Source organism: Epinephelus fuscoguttatus, linkage group LG15, assembly GCF_011397635.1.
Source record: "Epinephelus fuscoguttatus linkage group LG15, E.fuscoguttatus.final_Chr_v1".
NCBI lineage: Eukaryota > Metazoa > Chordata > Actinopteri > Perciformes > Serranidae > Epinephelus > Epinephelus fuscoguttatus.
In genome coordinates, this window is record NC_064766.1 from 24,393,068 (window position 1) to 24,408,544 (window position 15,477).

Here is a 15,477-nt window from a genome sequence, read left to right on the forward strand (position 1 = left end):
TTCGCTGGAAGCACAGGGCTACAGTGGTACTTCTGAAGCCCAAAATAACCTTTCAAACTAATGTGTGTGCAGAGGCAGGGGGAGTAACTGAAGACGCTCCTTCACACATGTGCAGGGAGATCACTGTCAAGGCTGCAGGCCCAGGCACAAAGAAGTGTGTGTGTGTCTATGTGTGTGTTTGGGTGTGTCTGGGTGGAAGTACCGAGGTGTTATGGGAGCTATTTGTCCATCTGTGGGCGGCTGCAGCTGTGCTCGGTGTAATGATATGCAAAAAGAAGGATGACATCTCTCATCGGAGATGCACTTAGCGCTATTTTAGGAGGGGGGTATTTACCCTTTATTAAAGCTGAGTGTGTACACAGAGCGCGAGAGGAGCAATCAGAGAGTCATCAGAAGCACATGTTGAATTACGATGCGGTTTTAAGAAAGTGACTGAGTACAAAACAAACATCATTTGTCAGATCAAATAATACATGCAGAACAGTCAAATCAAAGTGTGAGGTATCTGCGTGAGACAGAACAACACTGCCCTCTAGAGTCCATCCAGGGATCCAACAGCTGGACAAGAGAGTTTGGCATCACCAACTCCCATTGCAACATTATAAAAGTTCTGACATGCAGTAATAGCTTGAACATGCATAAGTTAATCATTGACAAGACTTTGGCATCAAAATAAAGTTGGTGTTTTTATTTCAAGGATGACACTGACCCATGACTCTGGGCTAAATCTCTGTTGACACAGAGAGGCCATTCTGTGACTGACCATTGCCAGGACCCCAGTCAGTCTACAGCCCGTAATAACACACAGGACATTAGAAAGGTTTGTGTTGCTCAGTTAGGGTTCTATCAGGAACATTTTATCCACACCTGAATGACTACATTATATTATATACATTACATCATACTTTCATTTATTTAAATTAATAAAATCTAGTAAGTGTATCAAAAAAAGTGTATATAAGGTAAAAATGAGAGTTGTCTACAGCAGCAGGTCCCAAACTTTTTTGCCTCATGAGCCCTCAAAAGGAAGCAGTGTCGACTCAGGATGAGCAGTTCCCCCAGTGATTTTCAGATCTTTACATTTAAGCAAAATTAAATGATTAATTGGACCACGACCCACCACTTTGGTGTCTTTCACAAGACAACGAACCACTTAAGAGTCAGAAAGTCCAGAACTATACTCCTTGAATGTATCTTGCGACCCCTTCAAAGGGTCCCGCCCCCCATGTTGGGAACCACTGCTGCACACTGAGAGTCAATGTGACCCAATATAAAAACTGCTCACACATGGCTTTATGTTTTAATTTCTTCTCCATAACCTTTGACCTTTAAGATACAGTGAGTGAAGACATATTGTATGCTAACTGCATTATAATATATTTTAGATTTCACATTACAAGTGTTTTATTACATTAGAGATCATTGTCCACTGTGACTTCATCTACTGGAACTTGACATTCAGGGGAAACATCTTCCTCTCTGCACAAGCCCTCTTAAACTATATCTGCCAACAGGAAGCGCTGGTGGCCCTAAGAGCCCAATGCACTGCCAATTAAAGGGGATCTATGCGAATTTCAGAGCTTATGAGTTGTTTGGACACAGTTCTCAGCATGGAGATGGCTGAGTCAGTGGCTAGCAGCTAACGGTGCTAACTCCATATACAGTGCTAAACAAAGGCAACAGAGCTAACAGAGTAAACCAAGGGGGAAACAGAGGGTTGGCACTACAGCCTCGCATAGACGCCATCCCTAAATCAACAGCAACTTCTGTATGGGCACAGCCCAAAGCAGTGGCAAAGAGCTAGCGAGTGAGATGCACCACAACAAACCACAGAGGAGCTTGGATAACAACACACACAGAGGTAACATGACTTCTGCTCAGAATGCCATCACTCCATTCCACTGTTACACAAAGAGCCTGTAAGAAAACACATGTAAATAGACACAACACAAACAAATGAGGAAACATCTTCATTGGATTGATGACACATGAAAACATAAATTTGGTGACACATTTGCAGCACTTAGAAAAAGCACTGCAAGAAGCTCACAAGACAACACAAACTGTTAGCAGAGGATGCAAAAATGTAATGCACAGGGCTGGGAAACGCAGCGCTTGTTACTGCCGTTTAGGGATTATCAACTTGTTTTAATAATAATAATAATAATAAACTTTATATATATAGCACCTTTCATACAAGAGATGCAGCACAAACTGCTTTACAATAAGGGCATTATAAGAACTGACTGCTTCACATGAAAATAGACATAATGCACATTAAACAGAACTGATAAATAAAATTATAGAGTTGTAAAACTACAAATCATAAAACAAGTAAGATTTTAAAAGAGTTGCAGGAGCATGAAGTGTAAACAGAAAGAGTTTCAGACCTGTATCAGGAGGTCAGAGCTAGTTAAAGGCTAAAGTGAACAGATGTATTTTTAGCATTCTTTTAAAACTATTTAGCAAGCTAGCTTCCCTGATATCTATAGGCAGCGTGTTCCATAGCTTTGGGGTATAATTGACAAAGGCAGCATCCACGATCTTCTGTTGCTGGCTGTTAATATCTGAATCATGTAACTATGCACGTCACTTTTTAGTGTGTCTTGGAACCAGTTTCTGTTGTCTTGTGAGCTTCTTGCAGTGCTTTTCGTAAATGTGTTGATGTTTTTGTGTGTTCGATGTTTCTTTATTTGCATGTGTTGTGTTTATATACATGTCTTTACTTAATTTGCAGTGCGTTGAGCTGTCCGGGCCACCGTACCAGGCTCTCCTTTAGAGGCCACTAATACATGCAGTATTATCACTGGAGAATGCTGCAGCTGGATCACAGAAAGACCCCTGTCTCAGAGGACGCTGACATGGAGGAGATGATCCTGGGGGAAGCCACAGGGTGCACAGAGATCTGTGCGTGCTTCAGGGTGTAAGAGGCCCTTTGGCCTGTCCTCCATTGAATACCTCTCCTACGCTCTGAGCGCCCCTTAGGTCTCATGTGGAAATATCTCCCATTAAGGTTGGTGTCTCCGCAGGCGTTGAACCACCATCCACCTGGAGGGTGACAGAAATTACATGTTGTGCAGCTGAATGACAAGTATTCATTAGCCCCCCTCTTTGCATCACATTGGGAACATGTCTCCTACATGTGCACCTGCTGTACCTGTGTAGTTGTGTGCACAGCTGGAGTCCTGGAGGTTGTCGTTGTCTCTGTCCTTGGTGGAGAACATCATGCCTGTGTGGTTGCTCATGGGGTCCGGCAAATCTCCAGACAGATGCGTGAGGTGAATGGTGTAGTTGCTCTCAGGACCATTAAGGTGGAATCTGTATTCGATGAAGCGCCTGCCCTGTTTCCAGTCTTCCAGCTGGATGTGAAGGACAGAGTTGCCCTGAGCGGCGAGAGAGTGGATCTTCCTGAGACCCAGCCAAAACTCCCCTGTGAGAGAGACATCATTGAGCGGTCAGAGCTGACATGATTTAACAAGTACCTTTAATGAAGAAGTGACGCACACAAACTTACATACAGAGGTGCAGGGGGACTTTAACTTACAGAGGTTATAAAATTGCAATTGTTCTAATCATGATATATGCCATTTAATTCAGGATGTGGCAGCTGAGAATGAATTTTCTGACATTAAATGGGTAATTGGGTTTAGAGTCTTGAGAATAGTATCTCTCACCTTGAAAATCTCCAAACCCATTTTCATACTTCTCCCAGGTTTGATCAAAATTCACTGAACCGTCCCTCCTTCGCTGGATGACTGTTGCTCCATGATCTGAATGGAAAGAAAGAGATTAATTTTAAGATATAATCCCCCTTATTTTCATGACATAATTTGAATACTATTTATGGTTGACATTTTTTAAGCAATAGCTATTTCATGTATTTACATTCTGTATTACATTTCATTGTTAGTGGCGGGGTCCGCCATTCCCCCTCTTGATTCAGACAAAATGACTACCTGTAAGCCAGTGTTACAATTTGCAATTTTATCACGTTGATATCAGTCTTGCTCTATTGTTCACACTCCCACAGCTGTATCAGAGCTGTATTTAACCCTTCAAAACCTGAGAAACTTGGCTTGATTTCTTTTAAAAACATGGGACGAAGGCATTGAACAACGAAGGAAGAAATGAAACAAAAATGAATTAAAAATCCAAATCAAGACATCAGTAAATAAAAAAGAAGAAAAGAAACAAGAAAGAAAGAAAGTTAAAAACAAACAAACAAGGAAATGACCTGGAAAAAAAATGCTTAAAAATCATAAAAATTCTGTAACATAATTTTAATTTTTTTTTACAATTTGTAAAAAAAAAGAATGCACCAAAGAAATTGCACCAATTTGCTCAGGGTTCAAATGTTTCAATAAAAGGCGGCTGAAAGCAGCACAAGAAAAGTGATGTCGCTCCATGTTCCAATGGGTTGAAGAAAACTTCTCCCACCAAATGACCTTTTGTATATCACTAACTTACTCTGTGTTACGTTAAATTTGTGAAGAAAATATTTTTCTCTTCAGGTGAATGAAGAATACAAAATGGATAAGATTCTTGGTGAACTACAGTAGTCCAGTCGCAAAATTATATCCAAACATCAGTTTACAAACTCTATTACAACTCGTGTAGTGATTCAAGTATCATTTATTGGGTCCATGTCATTGGTCTGACATCCCATTAGTCTGACGGGCCGCGGTGTTGAACGGCTCCCAGCGGGCATATTTCTGCCTTGATGGTGCGCCGCGACCGGCTCTGGGTCAGCTGGGAAAGGCTTGAGGTGAAGCAGGCTCACAGCTTATGTGTTTGTCACTTTCTTTTTCATTTTAACCCACACCATGATCTTTTCCTAACCCTAACCAAGTGGTTTTTGTGCCTAAACCTAACCAGACCTTAACCACAGGGCATCATGATGATTTCGGAACGGACTTCGGAACAATGGGTTTAATATGGTCGGAACAATGGGCTGTCGGACCAATGGGCAGTTCCCCATTTATTAGGGTTGATGGGAAAAACTTATGCAGTGTAGTATCGTGATATTTTGTGTGGCAAAATTGTATCGATACACAAACGCTAAGTATGAGGTTTTTTTTTACTATATTAATGATTATTTTAAACATAAATTAAAATTTTGGTAGACTACTAAAATGCTGAAATCAATGACTTTTTCAGTCCACTAGATACATTTTAGTGAGATTAACCGATTGATAAAACAGACAACCCTTTATGACAGTGGACCTAATAGTGAAACTTATCTATGCTCCTTTAAAACTAGATTTAATTGAAAAAACCCCTGCAATTTTACGAGATGAGATGATGAATTATATGCACATCACGTAGGTGTGAGGCTATCAAAAAACAGTGTACATGAAGGTTATTTCTTTCTCAGTAATTTTACCTCACAGTACACGGGAGCTATTGGTCTACTGCTGCGTTGATTGGTAGTTTGTTTGCATTATTGTGTGATAATAATAATAACACAAACAAACTAACTGACTGAGGCAGTGATAGACCTTCAGCTTCTGTGATCAGAGAGGTAAAATTACTGTTTTGTCAATGGAATCTGGCTTTGAAGAGAGCATAGATAAATTTCACTTATAGTTCAGTTCCCCATTGGAAAAGGCTGTCTGTTTGCTAAGTACTGAGCATACAACTCGATAAATGAGACTTGGATTATACAAAAGGAGTTGTGTACGAGTTTGTAAACAGATATTTTTTTTAATATAGTTTTGCTGTTGTTAAGCGTGGACCCCTAGGACTTCAATTCATCAAGAATTTTCTCTGTTTTGGATTCTTCATTCACCATGGAGACATGCGACAAAAGCAAAGTTTTCTTCAAGAATTCAGCACAACAGAGGGGTGTGGAATTGATATTCAAATTGTCATTTGGGCGTGAAGTATTCCTTTAATTTACTGTTAATGCAAAGCCAACATTTGCAAGAAGAAACTAGTCCTCTGCTGGGATGAAGTGAAATGTTTGTGTGACAGTACATTACCTTTGCCCATGTCACAAAAAGCCATGAAGGGCTCCGCTCCAGAGGGTCTGATGGCATAGACGCCACTGACTCGTTCCCCTCTGTTGAACAGGTCGCTGCAGTCTGATGGCAGATCTATTTAAAAATGAATACAAACATGATTTCAAACTTGAAACTGTTCTGCATAAAGACGAGCTGTAAAATTATAATCTGAGGCAGAGGAGTGGAAGTGCACTTGTGACTAGGTGGTCAACAGTTCGTATCAGTAGCATCAGCAGGAAAAATGTGTGGATAACTGATTGCTTAGTAAGCACTGAATGCAGCAGGAAGGTATGAAGCTGCAGAAAATTGCTGTAAATTGTCGAGACATATTCTTAAACTATGAGCATTGACAAAGTAAGATTGAATAAATAACCTTCAGGGTTTGCTGATATACTGCATGACAAATAAAAGATGCCAGATGTTTATATCACACATCAACATTTCCTCATGTTTTACTGTTATCCAACTTACTCGTCATGTCGGTGGTGTTGGCAGAGCTCGAGGTCAGATAAGGGGTGAGTGTTGGTGCCTCACTGTTGAACGTTTCAGGCATCCTCTCAATGGTCTCTTGAGGCAACGTGTTGACCGTTAACTGGGGAAAATAGTAAGGAAAGCATTTAGCTTGCCGACATAATCCTCAGTCTGACCATGGAGAAATAGTGTGGATTGAATTGCAGTTCCACACAGAATAAAGTTTGGGCTGTTATTCTGCAAAGGTAGATATTTTCCAAAGTTTTTGAGATATTTTACAGTAACAATATAAATTTGAGCTGTCAAGACCAAGGGAAATGCAAATGTATTATAACACTGAGGCGCTGGCGGAGATTATTAAAAATATGGACAGCTCCTTCATTATGTCTGCACCCTCCAAAGATTTAAAGTCTAAATTACATAGTATCATGAGTCCATTAAAGTTTCTTTCTACCAGCACATTCAGTGCAATGCCACAATGATGACAGCTCATAACTCACAAAGCTGGCAAAATGATGTTAGGAGATTTCCTGAAAAATGCATACTTCTGCACATCAACAAACTAAAAGCCCATCTGAACTGACACGGCCTTCCACTCTGACTGAATGAGGGACTGTATGAAGATGATTGCGGTGGGAGGGAGGGCTGAAAATTATTTAATTTTGAAAAAAGGATGAGCCATCTGAGCATAATTAATATTTTTCTACCAGTCTTTCCTTTTATGAAATAATATAATTCATGTCATGACCCACTGGTGAATATTTCACCCACTCTCTGGTATTGAACAGAATTTCTAAGTGAACAGCTGTTTCAGCCCCTGAATAAGTGAACTGGGAATTGGCACCAGATCTGTCAAAATGTCCTTACATCCCAAACAAGAGAATAGGTCGGTTGCCAATGACAACCAAAATTACATAACCATTGGAGAGTACCCCCGACAGAGGCATGTACTCATAGAACTGGAGTTACATCCAGTAACTACTAGTTAATGTTGTGTAAAAGTTAGTTTTGTTAGGTTCAGGCCAACACATTCTCTGACCTCATCACATACAAAATACACTTACATTTTCACAGGAAATGTACTGTTTACATACAGTCTCTTTCAAAATAAATGCACTACGTCAGTACAACACTCGGAATTGACAAATTTATCCTACACCAATAAATGCACGTGGTGATTTTAGCCAACACACACCTGTGGTGGGGTTTAGGAAAAAAGAACAGAGTTTGGCTTTACAATCTTACGGGAAGCTAACACTGGCCTCCTGGGTGAAAGTCGGTGGTTGTTAGACCTATCCCACCTGCCTTACTCGGACTTCTGTCCGCATAACTTTCGTTGTTGTCCTGCCGCGTTCCCCCTAATGCCACTGGGCACCTAACCGCAACTGGCCACATATCATGACGATGTGAAAGGATAGCTTTTTCATTGGTGTCTGATGCTGGAAGTCACTGCCCAAGCCCCAGTTTTTGACGACATGAACAGTGATCTCCTGGGTGAAAGTCCCGTGTTTGTTTTACTCATCCATTAACCTTGATCTCCACCACATGTAGACTTTTCACTGATGTTCTCATTTGCTCCTGTCATAATTACTACAGCCACTAGAGGTCACCACCTAACAATAAACGTAAATCTGATTTTTAGTAAGCCGTTTACACAGACGACCTGTACACCCTTTTCTTTGGGAGGGACGGTCTGGGCTGGATGAATATATATAAATATATATATTTATATATATATGAATTAGAACAGATGATGCTATAGCCTGATATGTATGACATCACGTGTCTCTCTTTCCATCAAATCAGTTACACGACACCTGAGTTGCATAGCTGCTGTGTTGGAAACACTTCTTTTCAGATAGTTTCTAAAGAGTGCAGCTTCATTTATGAATGTGATGATTAATTTTATTATTATTTTTTTTTTAAATTGAAAATTTTAAAAGACCAACATGCCCCTGATCATTTTCCTACACTCCCTAGCATTTACCTTTTCCTCCAGACTCTTGATCTTCACTCTCTGGTGATTGAGTTGGTCACTCTGCTCCCTCACAGCATTCAGAAGCTCTATGATGCTCCGCTCCTGGCTTTGGATCACCTCCTGATCAGGGAAGAAAGTTATATAATTGTTGATATTATACATAATACATAGTTTGTGTTGTAGCAGTCACACTGTACATAGCATAAGTCTGCATTCAAAAAGAATATCCTGGTATCTTGTTAAAAGTTTGTCTACCAATTATTTTCAGAAGATTTGTAGAAGATGTTAGTTTAAAACAAGGAACATTTTTACTGCTGTAATTTCTTCCTGTGCAGAAAAGAATAGACTGCCCATAGAAAAGCTGCCATCCCATCCAGGTGTTCATGTGCCAGTTAGTTAGTGTTGCATCTAACTAATCATTCAGAAGCATTTCCACCAAAAAAAAATAAAAAAAATAAATAAATCCAAGTGCAGGTTTCCTTTCTAACAACAGGTGACTCACCCTGAGGCTGTTGATCTCAGCTACGTGTTCGCTTGTCACCATGCCATGTGACAGGCTGCTGAGCTTCTCTTCCAGGCCGTCCACCTTGCTCTGTAAGCGACTCTTCTCCTGCAGGATGCTATCCACTTTGGAGTTGATCTCAACAGACAGGCCCCTGATCTCTTCATTATTGGCCTTCAGTACCACAGTGGTCTTCTTCAGCTCCTCCTCTTCCTCTTTAATTTCACTGGCGAGCACTGAGAGCTGGTAGAACGAGCGGTCGAAGATGTTGAGCTTCTGGACGATGTCATTTATCTGTCCCTTTGTCTTCTGCACAAACTCCCGCAGGCTCTGACCCAGCTGCAGGAGGCCGTTCGCCAGAAGACGCACATCATCCAGTGCTGCAAAGCGGGAGCGAGTTTCAGCCGGGGCCTCAAGTTGGAGGACTGGCTGCTCCTCTCTGCCACAGAGGGCAGGGACACAGGCAGCAGCCAGGACCAACACTAAGGGAGATAGTAGAATTCTCATGTTGTTGTCGTGCTGCTTCTCTGGCTGTGTGTCGGTGATGTGAGAGGAACAACTGGCAGCCAGCTCTCTCCGCTGTCATCAGGAAAAGGGTGAAGATCCCGGCCTTTATGTACACTGTCTAAAATCAGGTCAATGATTAACTGGTTCAGCTAATCAATATCTGAATGGATGATGTAGTTTTAGCCCAGTGTTGGCATTGTAGGTCTCTGGACACTACAATCATGTAAGACCTTTACATTTCATAGGTAGTGTATCAACATTTCCACAGTGATATAGTTCACAGTACATGTACATGTGTGAGCCTTTTAAAGATGGAGGGCATTTCAGTCGCGATTGTAGCACCAAAAATGGGCATCTTTTTGCCAGACATTAGGAAACTTCCAAAGCTTAGGTTTTCAGCAAGACATCAATGGTATTTCCAGCCATAGCTGTGGCACCAAAACTGGATGTTTTTTTTACTGAGATACTGGAATTTTATGAGCGGTGATTGTGGCACCAAAACCAGATGTTTTTTAGCAAGACATTGGCGATACTTCCAGCAGTGGTTGGGGCACCAAAAAAATTGGTATTTTGTCAGTCAGACAGGGTGGCATTGCCAGGGGGCATCACAGCATTTTTGGTGATGGTTGTGGCACCAAAAATGGGTGTTTTTTAGTCAGATATTGGAGTATTTCAAGCTAGGATTGTAGCCAGGCATTAGAATATTCCCAAAACCTGACTACACAGCAGTATTTCCAGCCCAGATTTTTGAGACATTGGGACTTTTCCAGTGGTGGTTGTGGCACCAAAATTGGATGTTTTTAGGAAAACATCTGCAGTTTGGTTGGTTTGGTCGGGGTGCCAAAATATGGGTGTTTTTTCAGTCAGATATCAGGGCATTTGCAGCAGTGGTTGTGGCACAGAAACTGGGAATTTTTAGCCAGATCTTTTCCTAAATCTTACCAAGCGATATTTGTGCCTAAACATAATCACACAATACTGCCACAGTCAAAAAACAAAACAAATGCACACTCCTTTGCGTTGACTGAAAACTAAAGTTTTCCTCTCAGTCAAAACAGCCTGACATTGTGTTTACAACTGACCTGTAGTTACTTGTGCTGAGGTCATGGCTGGCTTGTTTATTTTTAAACAGGAAGATGACCTGGTTTACATATAGGATCTATTTAGAAATATGTCTTCAAGTTCAAGCTTTCGCAATGTTTAGCTTTATTTATTTTGATCCAGTTGTGGGTAAATGTTTTGCAGGTGCTGTGCAAGTATAGATGCATGTAATGTCACTAGGGAACAAACAGCTGTTGCTCAAAGATGAAATCAAGCAACATGAATTGTTTGCACCAAAATCTAAAGACAAAAATGCTGCCTGGTTCAACATGTTGCAACTCACTGATAAAATAATTGCTTTACCTTCCAACAGTGAAAAACACCAAACACCATAGCCTGCATGAAAGTTGCAAAACCACTGCTTTCATTTTCACTCCTTACACTCTACACACACACAATGCAAAAAAACAAGTGGCTGAATTGTGATGCATGCCCCCTGTTAAAAGTGGGAGTACAAGGTGAGATATAACCGACTATGAATACAGGGTGATGACCCGCGTTCTCCTCTGTTAAATGTTAACCACCCATTTGAAGGCAGTGCTGCATGAGCTCCCACAGTGTGTACACAGTAAACACAGTCCACAACCCTGACTCCAGCACGGGGTCCTGCTCTCTGCAAGGTAAAATGAACAGAAGCACAGTGGCCGACATACATGAAACATGACGGAGCAGCCGCAGTCTAGAGTAAGAGTGAAGGGGCCATGGAGAGGGCAAGGGGGTGTGTGAGGAACAAAGGAAGGGGAGTGGGCCAGAGATCTACGTATAGAAGGATTGGAGGTAGAACACTGGGTTCATGAATACATATTTACATTTTTATCATGGGACAGTGTGCTTCCTTTGGTCATTGCAAATACAAACACAAACCCACGCTACTGTGAGAAGAACATCAAAGCACTACTGATGAACTCCAAGGTCTCCCTTGAAGAATTGTACACCCCTACATTGAAAGAGGCCTAGAAACATGATTACACATTAATTGTGTTATTTAATTTCTCTACTGCTTTGACCACTGGCCAACCTCTCCCGCTCAGGAAGAGGGTCAGTGCCATGCAGATGGTCAATGCCCTTATTTTTAGATTATCTCATCAAGACCATAGACTGTAAAACCCATTAGTTTATGGACTGCTGTCTTAAAGCGGAGTCTGGCATTTTTGCCATGTCCATCAAAGATTTTTTGGAGCCAGAAGTGACCTGAGGTGTATTTGGATGACTTTAAATGATTGAGTTATATAAAGTCACCTGCCGTACAGTTGTCATTATGTGGAAATTAGCTATAGAGACCAAAACATGCTTAGGTCCAGACCTTGAAATCCACCCACTCCACCAAGTTGACTCATTTTACTGGCATTGTGACATGAAACAACGGTTTCTTGGTTGACATAACAATCAAATCAGTCCCACAGGTGGGACTAATGCCATTATCAAGCTGTTTAAAAGCAGTGTCAAGTGGTGCACCAGAGCTAATGTGGAGTAATATTAGCAGTGGTGAGTACTACAAGATAGTCACTGCCATAGAGACTGTTCTAAAGTGATGTCTTATATTATCACCTGACATGTTTAATTTCGTAAAACCAGTACATGCCAGTATGTTGGCATGGCTACACACACTACACGTTAGTTTCAGGTGGATACATTGTTCTCTGGTGATTGGTTAGGGAAAATTAAATCCACCTCCCAACCCCGGAAATTGGTTAGCGTTAACGCAATGTCAGACTGAAGATGGAAACAGAGTGTAACAAGCTGTCTGATATTTGACAACTGCTTCCTTTCCTTGAAGGCCCAGACACACCGAACTGACTTCAGAGAACTAGCAGCAAAGGCCCCTGCTACGTCGCTTGATGTTGTTGTGTCTCTGCCAAAAAGTTGCACATGAACACACCACAAACACTACAGCTGACAGCGAACCAGCTGCTCGCTGAAGGCCCAACATTGAACGGCGGCCGACTGTTGGCTTGGTGTGTCAGGGCTCTTACAGATATAGAATGGAGTTCCTCAAGGTTCTGTTTTAGGTCCCCTTCTGTTTTCCATTTTCATGCAGTGACAACTTTGTTGAGTTGACAATTTACAAGACCAAAACAGTTTTGTTCACCCCGGAGATTTTTCCAGTTTACAGCAGCTATATGCATTATTTTTCAAGCCTGTTGAGATTATACAATGCCTAAAATCTGTCCATTATTTGGGAAAAACATGGATAGAAACATCCTATAGGGCCTACATACTATTTTGTAACTAACTGCTCTCCAACTGCCTTCATCATTTTGAAACCATAACACAACAAATTGTGAGGATGACTTATTTTCACTCCTGTCACCTACAAAAGATTACCATTTGTAAGTTCTGCACCATAGATAGAGTAAGAATTTGGTGTAAACAGCGCTACTAATCTGTTTTACTATGCTGGAGTAGAGTTCAGACAATGAATGACAAGCCGATAAATCTGCTACATTAAATTAATCTGTGCTGCTTTCAGTGAAAATCAAGGACTGCAAACAATGCCAAGCAAATATGATCTTTAGTACTCAACCAGCAGAAGAACATTTACTCAATTATATTTCATTTTTTAGGGAATAGTACAGATTCAGGCTTTTCAGTAAACATTTGGGCCTGGAGCTCCAGAAACCTGATGCAGAGAATCTTCAAAGCTTTCTTCATCTACATCTGGGGCAAAACAAAAGCACCTGAGGGGTTGTTTTCTGCCAACAGCCATCAGACTCTACAATGCTTACTGCCTGTTAGAGGCTGTGGAGGGCAGATCTCCTGCAACATCTAACTACCCGGGTTTGCTTTGTACATGTTGCACTGATCTGTAAGTCATTTGATTCTAATATGGAAACATTTCTCCATGCAATTTTCCCCCTCCTTTCATTATGACAGTATAATGACAGTGACATTTAGAACAGATGATGATGCACATTCATCTCCCTCTCCATGTCTCTCTCTTAACATCTGACTTAATGTGATTTAGTTTAGTGACTTTTCCTTCTGCAGGTTCTTCCCAGCCTAAACAGACATGACCAGCTTTAGTTCTAACAGCAACTGTGGCTTTCTCTGTTTTGTCTTTTATGGCAAAAGACAGCTGAATTACATAACAGTCTGATTTATTTCCTGAAATAATTTATCTCCTGTAAACACAGACTGTTTACTTGTTTGGTCAAACTGCCAGAGACAAATAGATTTTTGTGCAGCTGGCATACTTGTGGTCAATCCACATTTTCTTGGCTTGTTTTTAGTGAACTGTGATGAACTGTCCAAAGTTTAAATCCAAAAGAAGATATGCATTTTTTCAATATGTGAGCCAATATTGACTGTCATGATATACTAAAGTAATCCTTGGATGTAAAATCATAAAATATCAAGATTTTTTAGTTTACTTTTGAGCAATAACCTACATATAACTCACAATAACTTTAGGTTGTCTGTCATGGAAAAAGTAAGCAAGTAAGTTAGATGATTTTTGAGACTGATGGTGACTTGTCAACAAACACGACTCACTTGGCCTTTATTGACAGATTTGCCTGGAAAAACTACTTTATGTCTTTAATTTGGTTGTTTTACACATTCCACATATTCCAGTTGCTAACTGGCTGAATACTGAATTTAAAAATGACTTGTATGACAGGTCAGCTGGTGAATTACACCATTCTTAAATACATACTACTTACAGTAGCCTCAGCCTCAATGTAAACTCCAACTGTAATAATAAAAGAACTATAGTCTACATCTGACATCTATAAATTAAAATGAATTCCAGCTGCTTTACTTACCATAAGATTTATGCATCTTTAATTTTCAGATAACCTCAGTTGTCATGGGACTGTGGCCTTCTGGTCAAAGGGACGTTCTTGATTCATAGGTCACTGTTACATGACTACTTACACTGTTTAAGTTGGCCAATGCAGCTACAGCACAACCTGCAACTCCCCTGACCGCAAGCCACAGTTACATAACGTACGTCAAACGGGGAGAAGATGTCGGCTGTGACAGACCTTTAGGTGGACTGAACTGCTTTAAACTTTTCCATCTGCTTTGTGTTGTGTTATTTCAGCTGTCCTTTATATGCCCAGCTCCTTAAAGAAAGTAGTACAGAAAAAACAACAACACATGGATACTGGCTGATGAGAATCACTGACAAGACTGGAAAATGTTCAGGATGATTTCAGCAACATAAAACTTCAGTGAACACTTTCAAGCCTCCTAAATGTTGCATTATTTTTTGCTAAAAAGCAGACCTGCCTCCTGGCAGTATTTAACTTACCTCCAGCTATACTTTCCTTCAGGAGGTGGCTTCCACAAGTAATAACAGTCAAATGGGAGGAAAATTAATACCCTGCAGCCAGCAAGCCTCGTGCCACATGCATTTCACTTTGTGGGCCCTAAATGTCTATTTGCACAAGTTAATAATTAATGACTCATTTTTTAAGGTAATATTTTAAATATTTTATTTTTACTCCTCTGTATTTAATCCCTTCATATATGATGCAACTCTTAATCTTTCTCTGAAACTGCCTCTGACCAGGATTTTTGCCTTCAGGCCAAGTTTTCTGCAGTATGTGGTCAGTCCGTCAGCAATCCTTTGGTCCAATAAAGACTGTTTCTTTCTCTCTCCCTCCCTCGAGTCAAACCACAATCCCTCTCGGAGTCAGTTGTCTGCTTGGGTAATGGAAAAGGAGTATTTCCTGCTAATTCTTGCTAATTCCTTTTCCATCCGTGGCGGGGCACAAGGCGGTGGTTGCAACTCCTCCAGCGGCTCTCCTGCCTCATCATGTCATAGACTGTTCATCAACAGCCCCCGTTTTGTTTTAATTTCACGTTAGGCTCAAGCTGGATGCTGCCAGTTGGAGCCTGTTGAACAGTTTTCACTGTAAACATGATGGCAAATATGTTTTATTTGTACTGAAGGGACAAACGGAGCCAGT

The 15,477-nt window shown here is 40.8% G+C and overlaps 1 protein-coding gene across 1 annotated transcript; it reads right to left on the reverse strand.

Moving 5' to 3' along the window:
• Positions 1–289: 289 nt before the first annotated feature.
• On the reverse strand, positions 290–9,708 carry LOC125902436 (angiopoietin-related protein 3-like). Its single transcript, XM_049598765.1, has 7 exons — positions 8,954–9,708; positions 8,461–8,571; positions 6,474–6,594; positions 5,982–6,095; positions 3,675–3,770; positions 3,158–3,430; positions 290–3,048 (listed from the first exon to the last, which is right to left on the reverse strand). Exons 1-7 carry the CDS (start codon positions 9,458–9,460, stop codon positions 2,828–2,830), a joined length of 1,443 nt encoding a protein of 480 aa, XP_049454722.1. The 5' UTR covers positions 9,461–9,708; the 3' UTR covers positions 290–2,827.
• Positions 9,709–15,477: the final 5,769 nt, after the last annotated feature.

Coding starts and splice junctions, on each gene's coding strand:
- LOC125902436 (XM_049598765.1), bottom strand. CDS start 9,460: ATGAGAATTCTACTATCTCCCTTAGTGTTGGTCCTGGCTGCTGCCTGT. Junction 3,771..5,981: donor TTTTTGTGACATGGGCAAAG/GTAATGTACTGT, acceptor CTTTCCATTCAG/ATCATGGAGCAACAGTCATC. Junction 3,049..3,157: donor CTGTGCACACAACTACACAG/GTACAGCAGGTG, acceptor GTCACCCTCCAG/GTGGATGGTGGTTCAACGCC.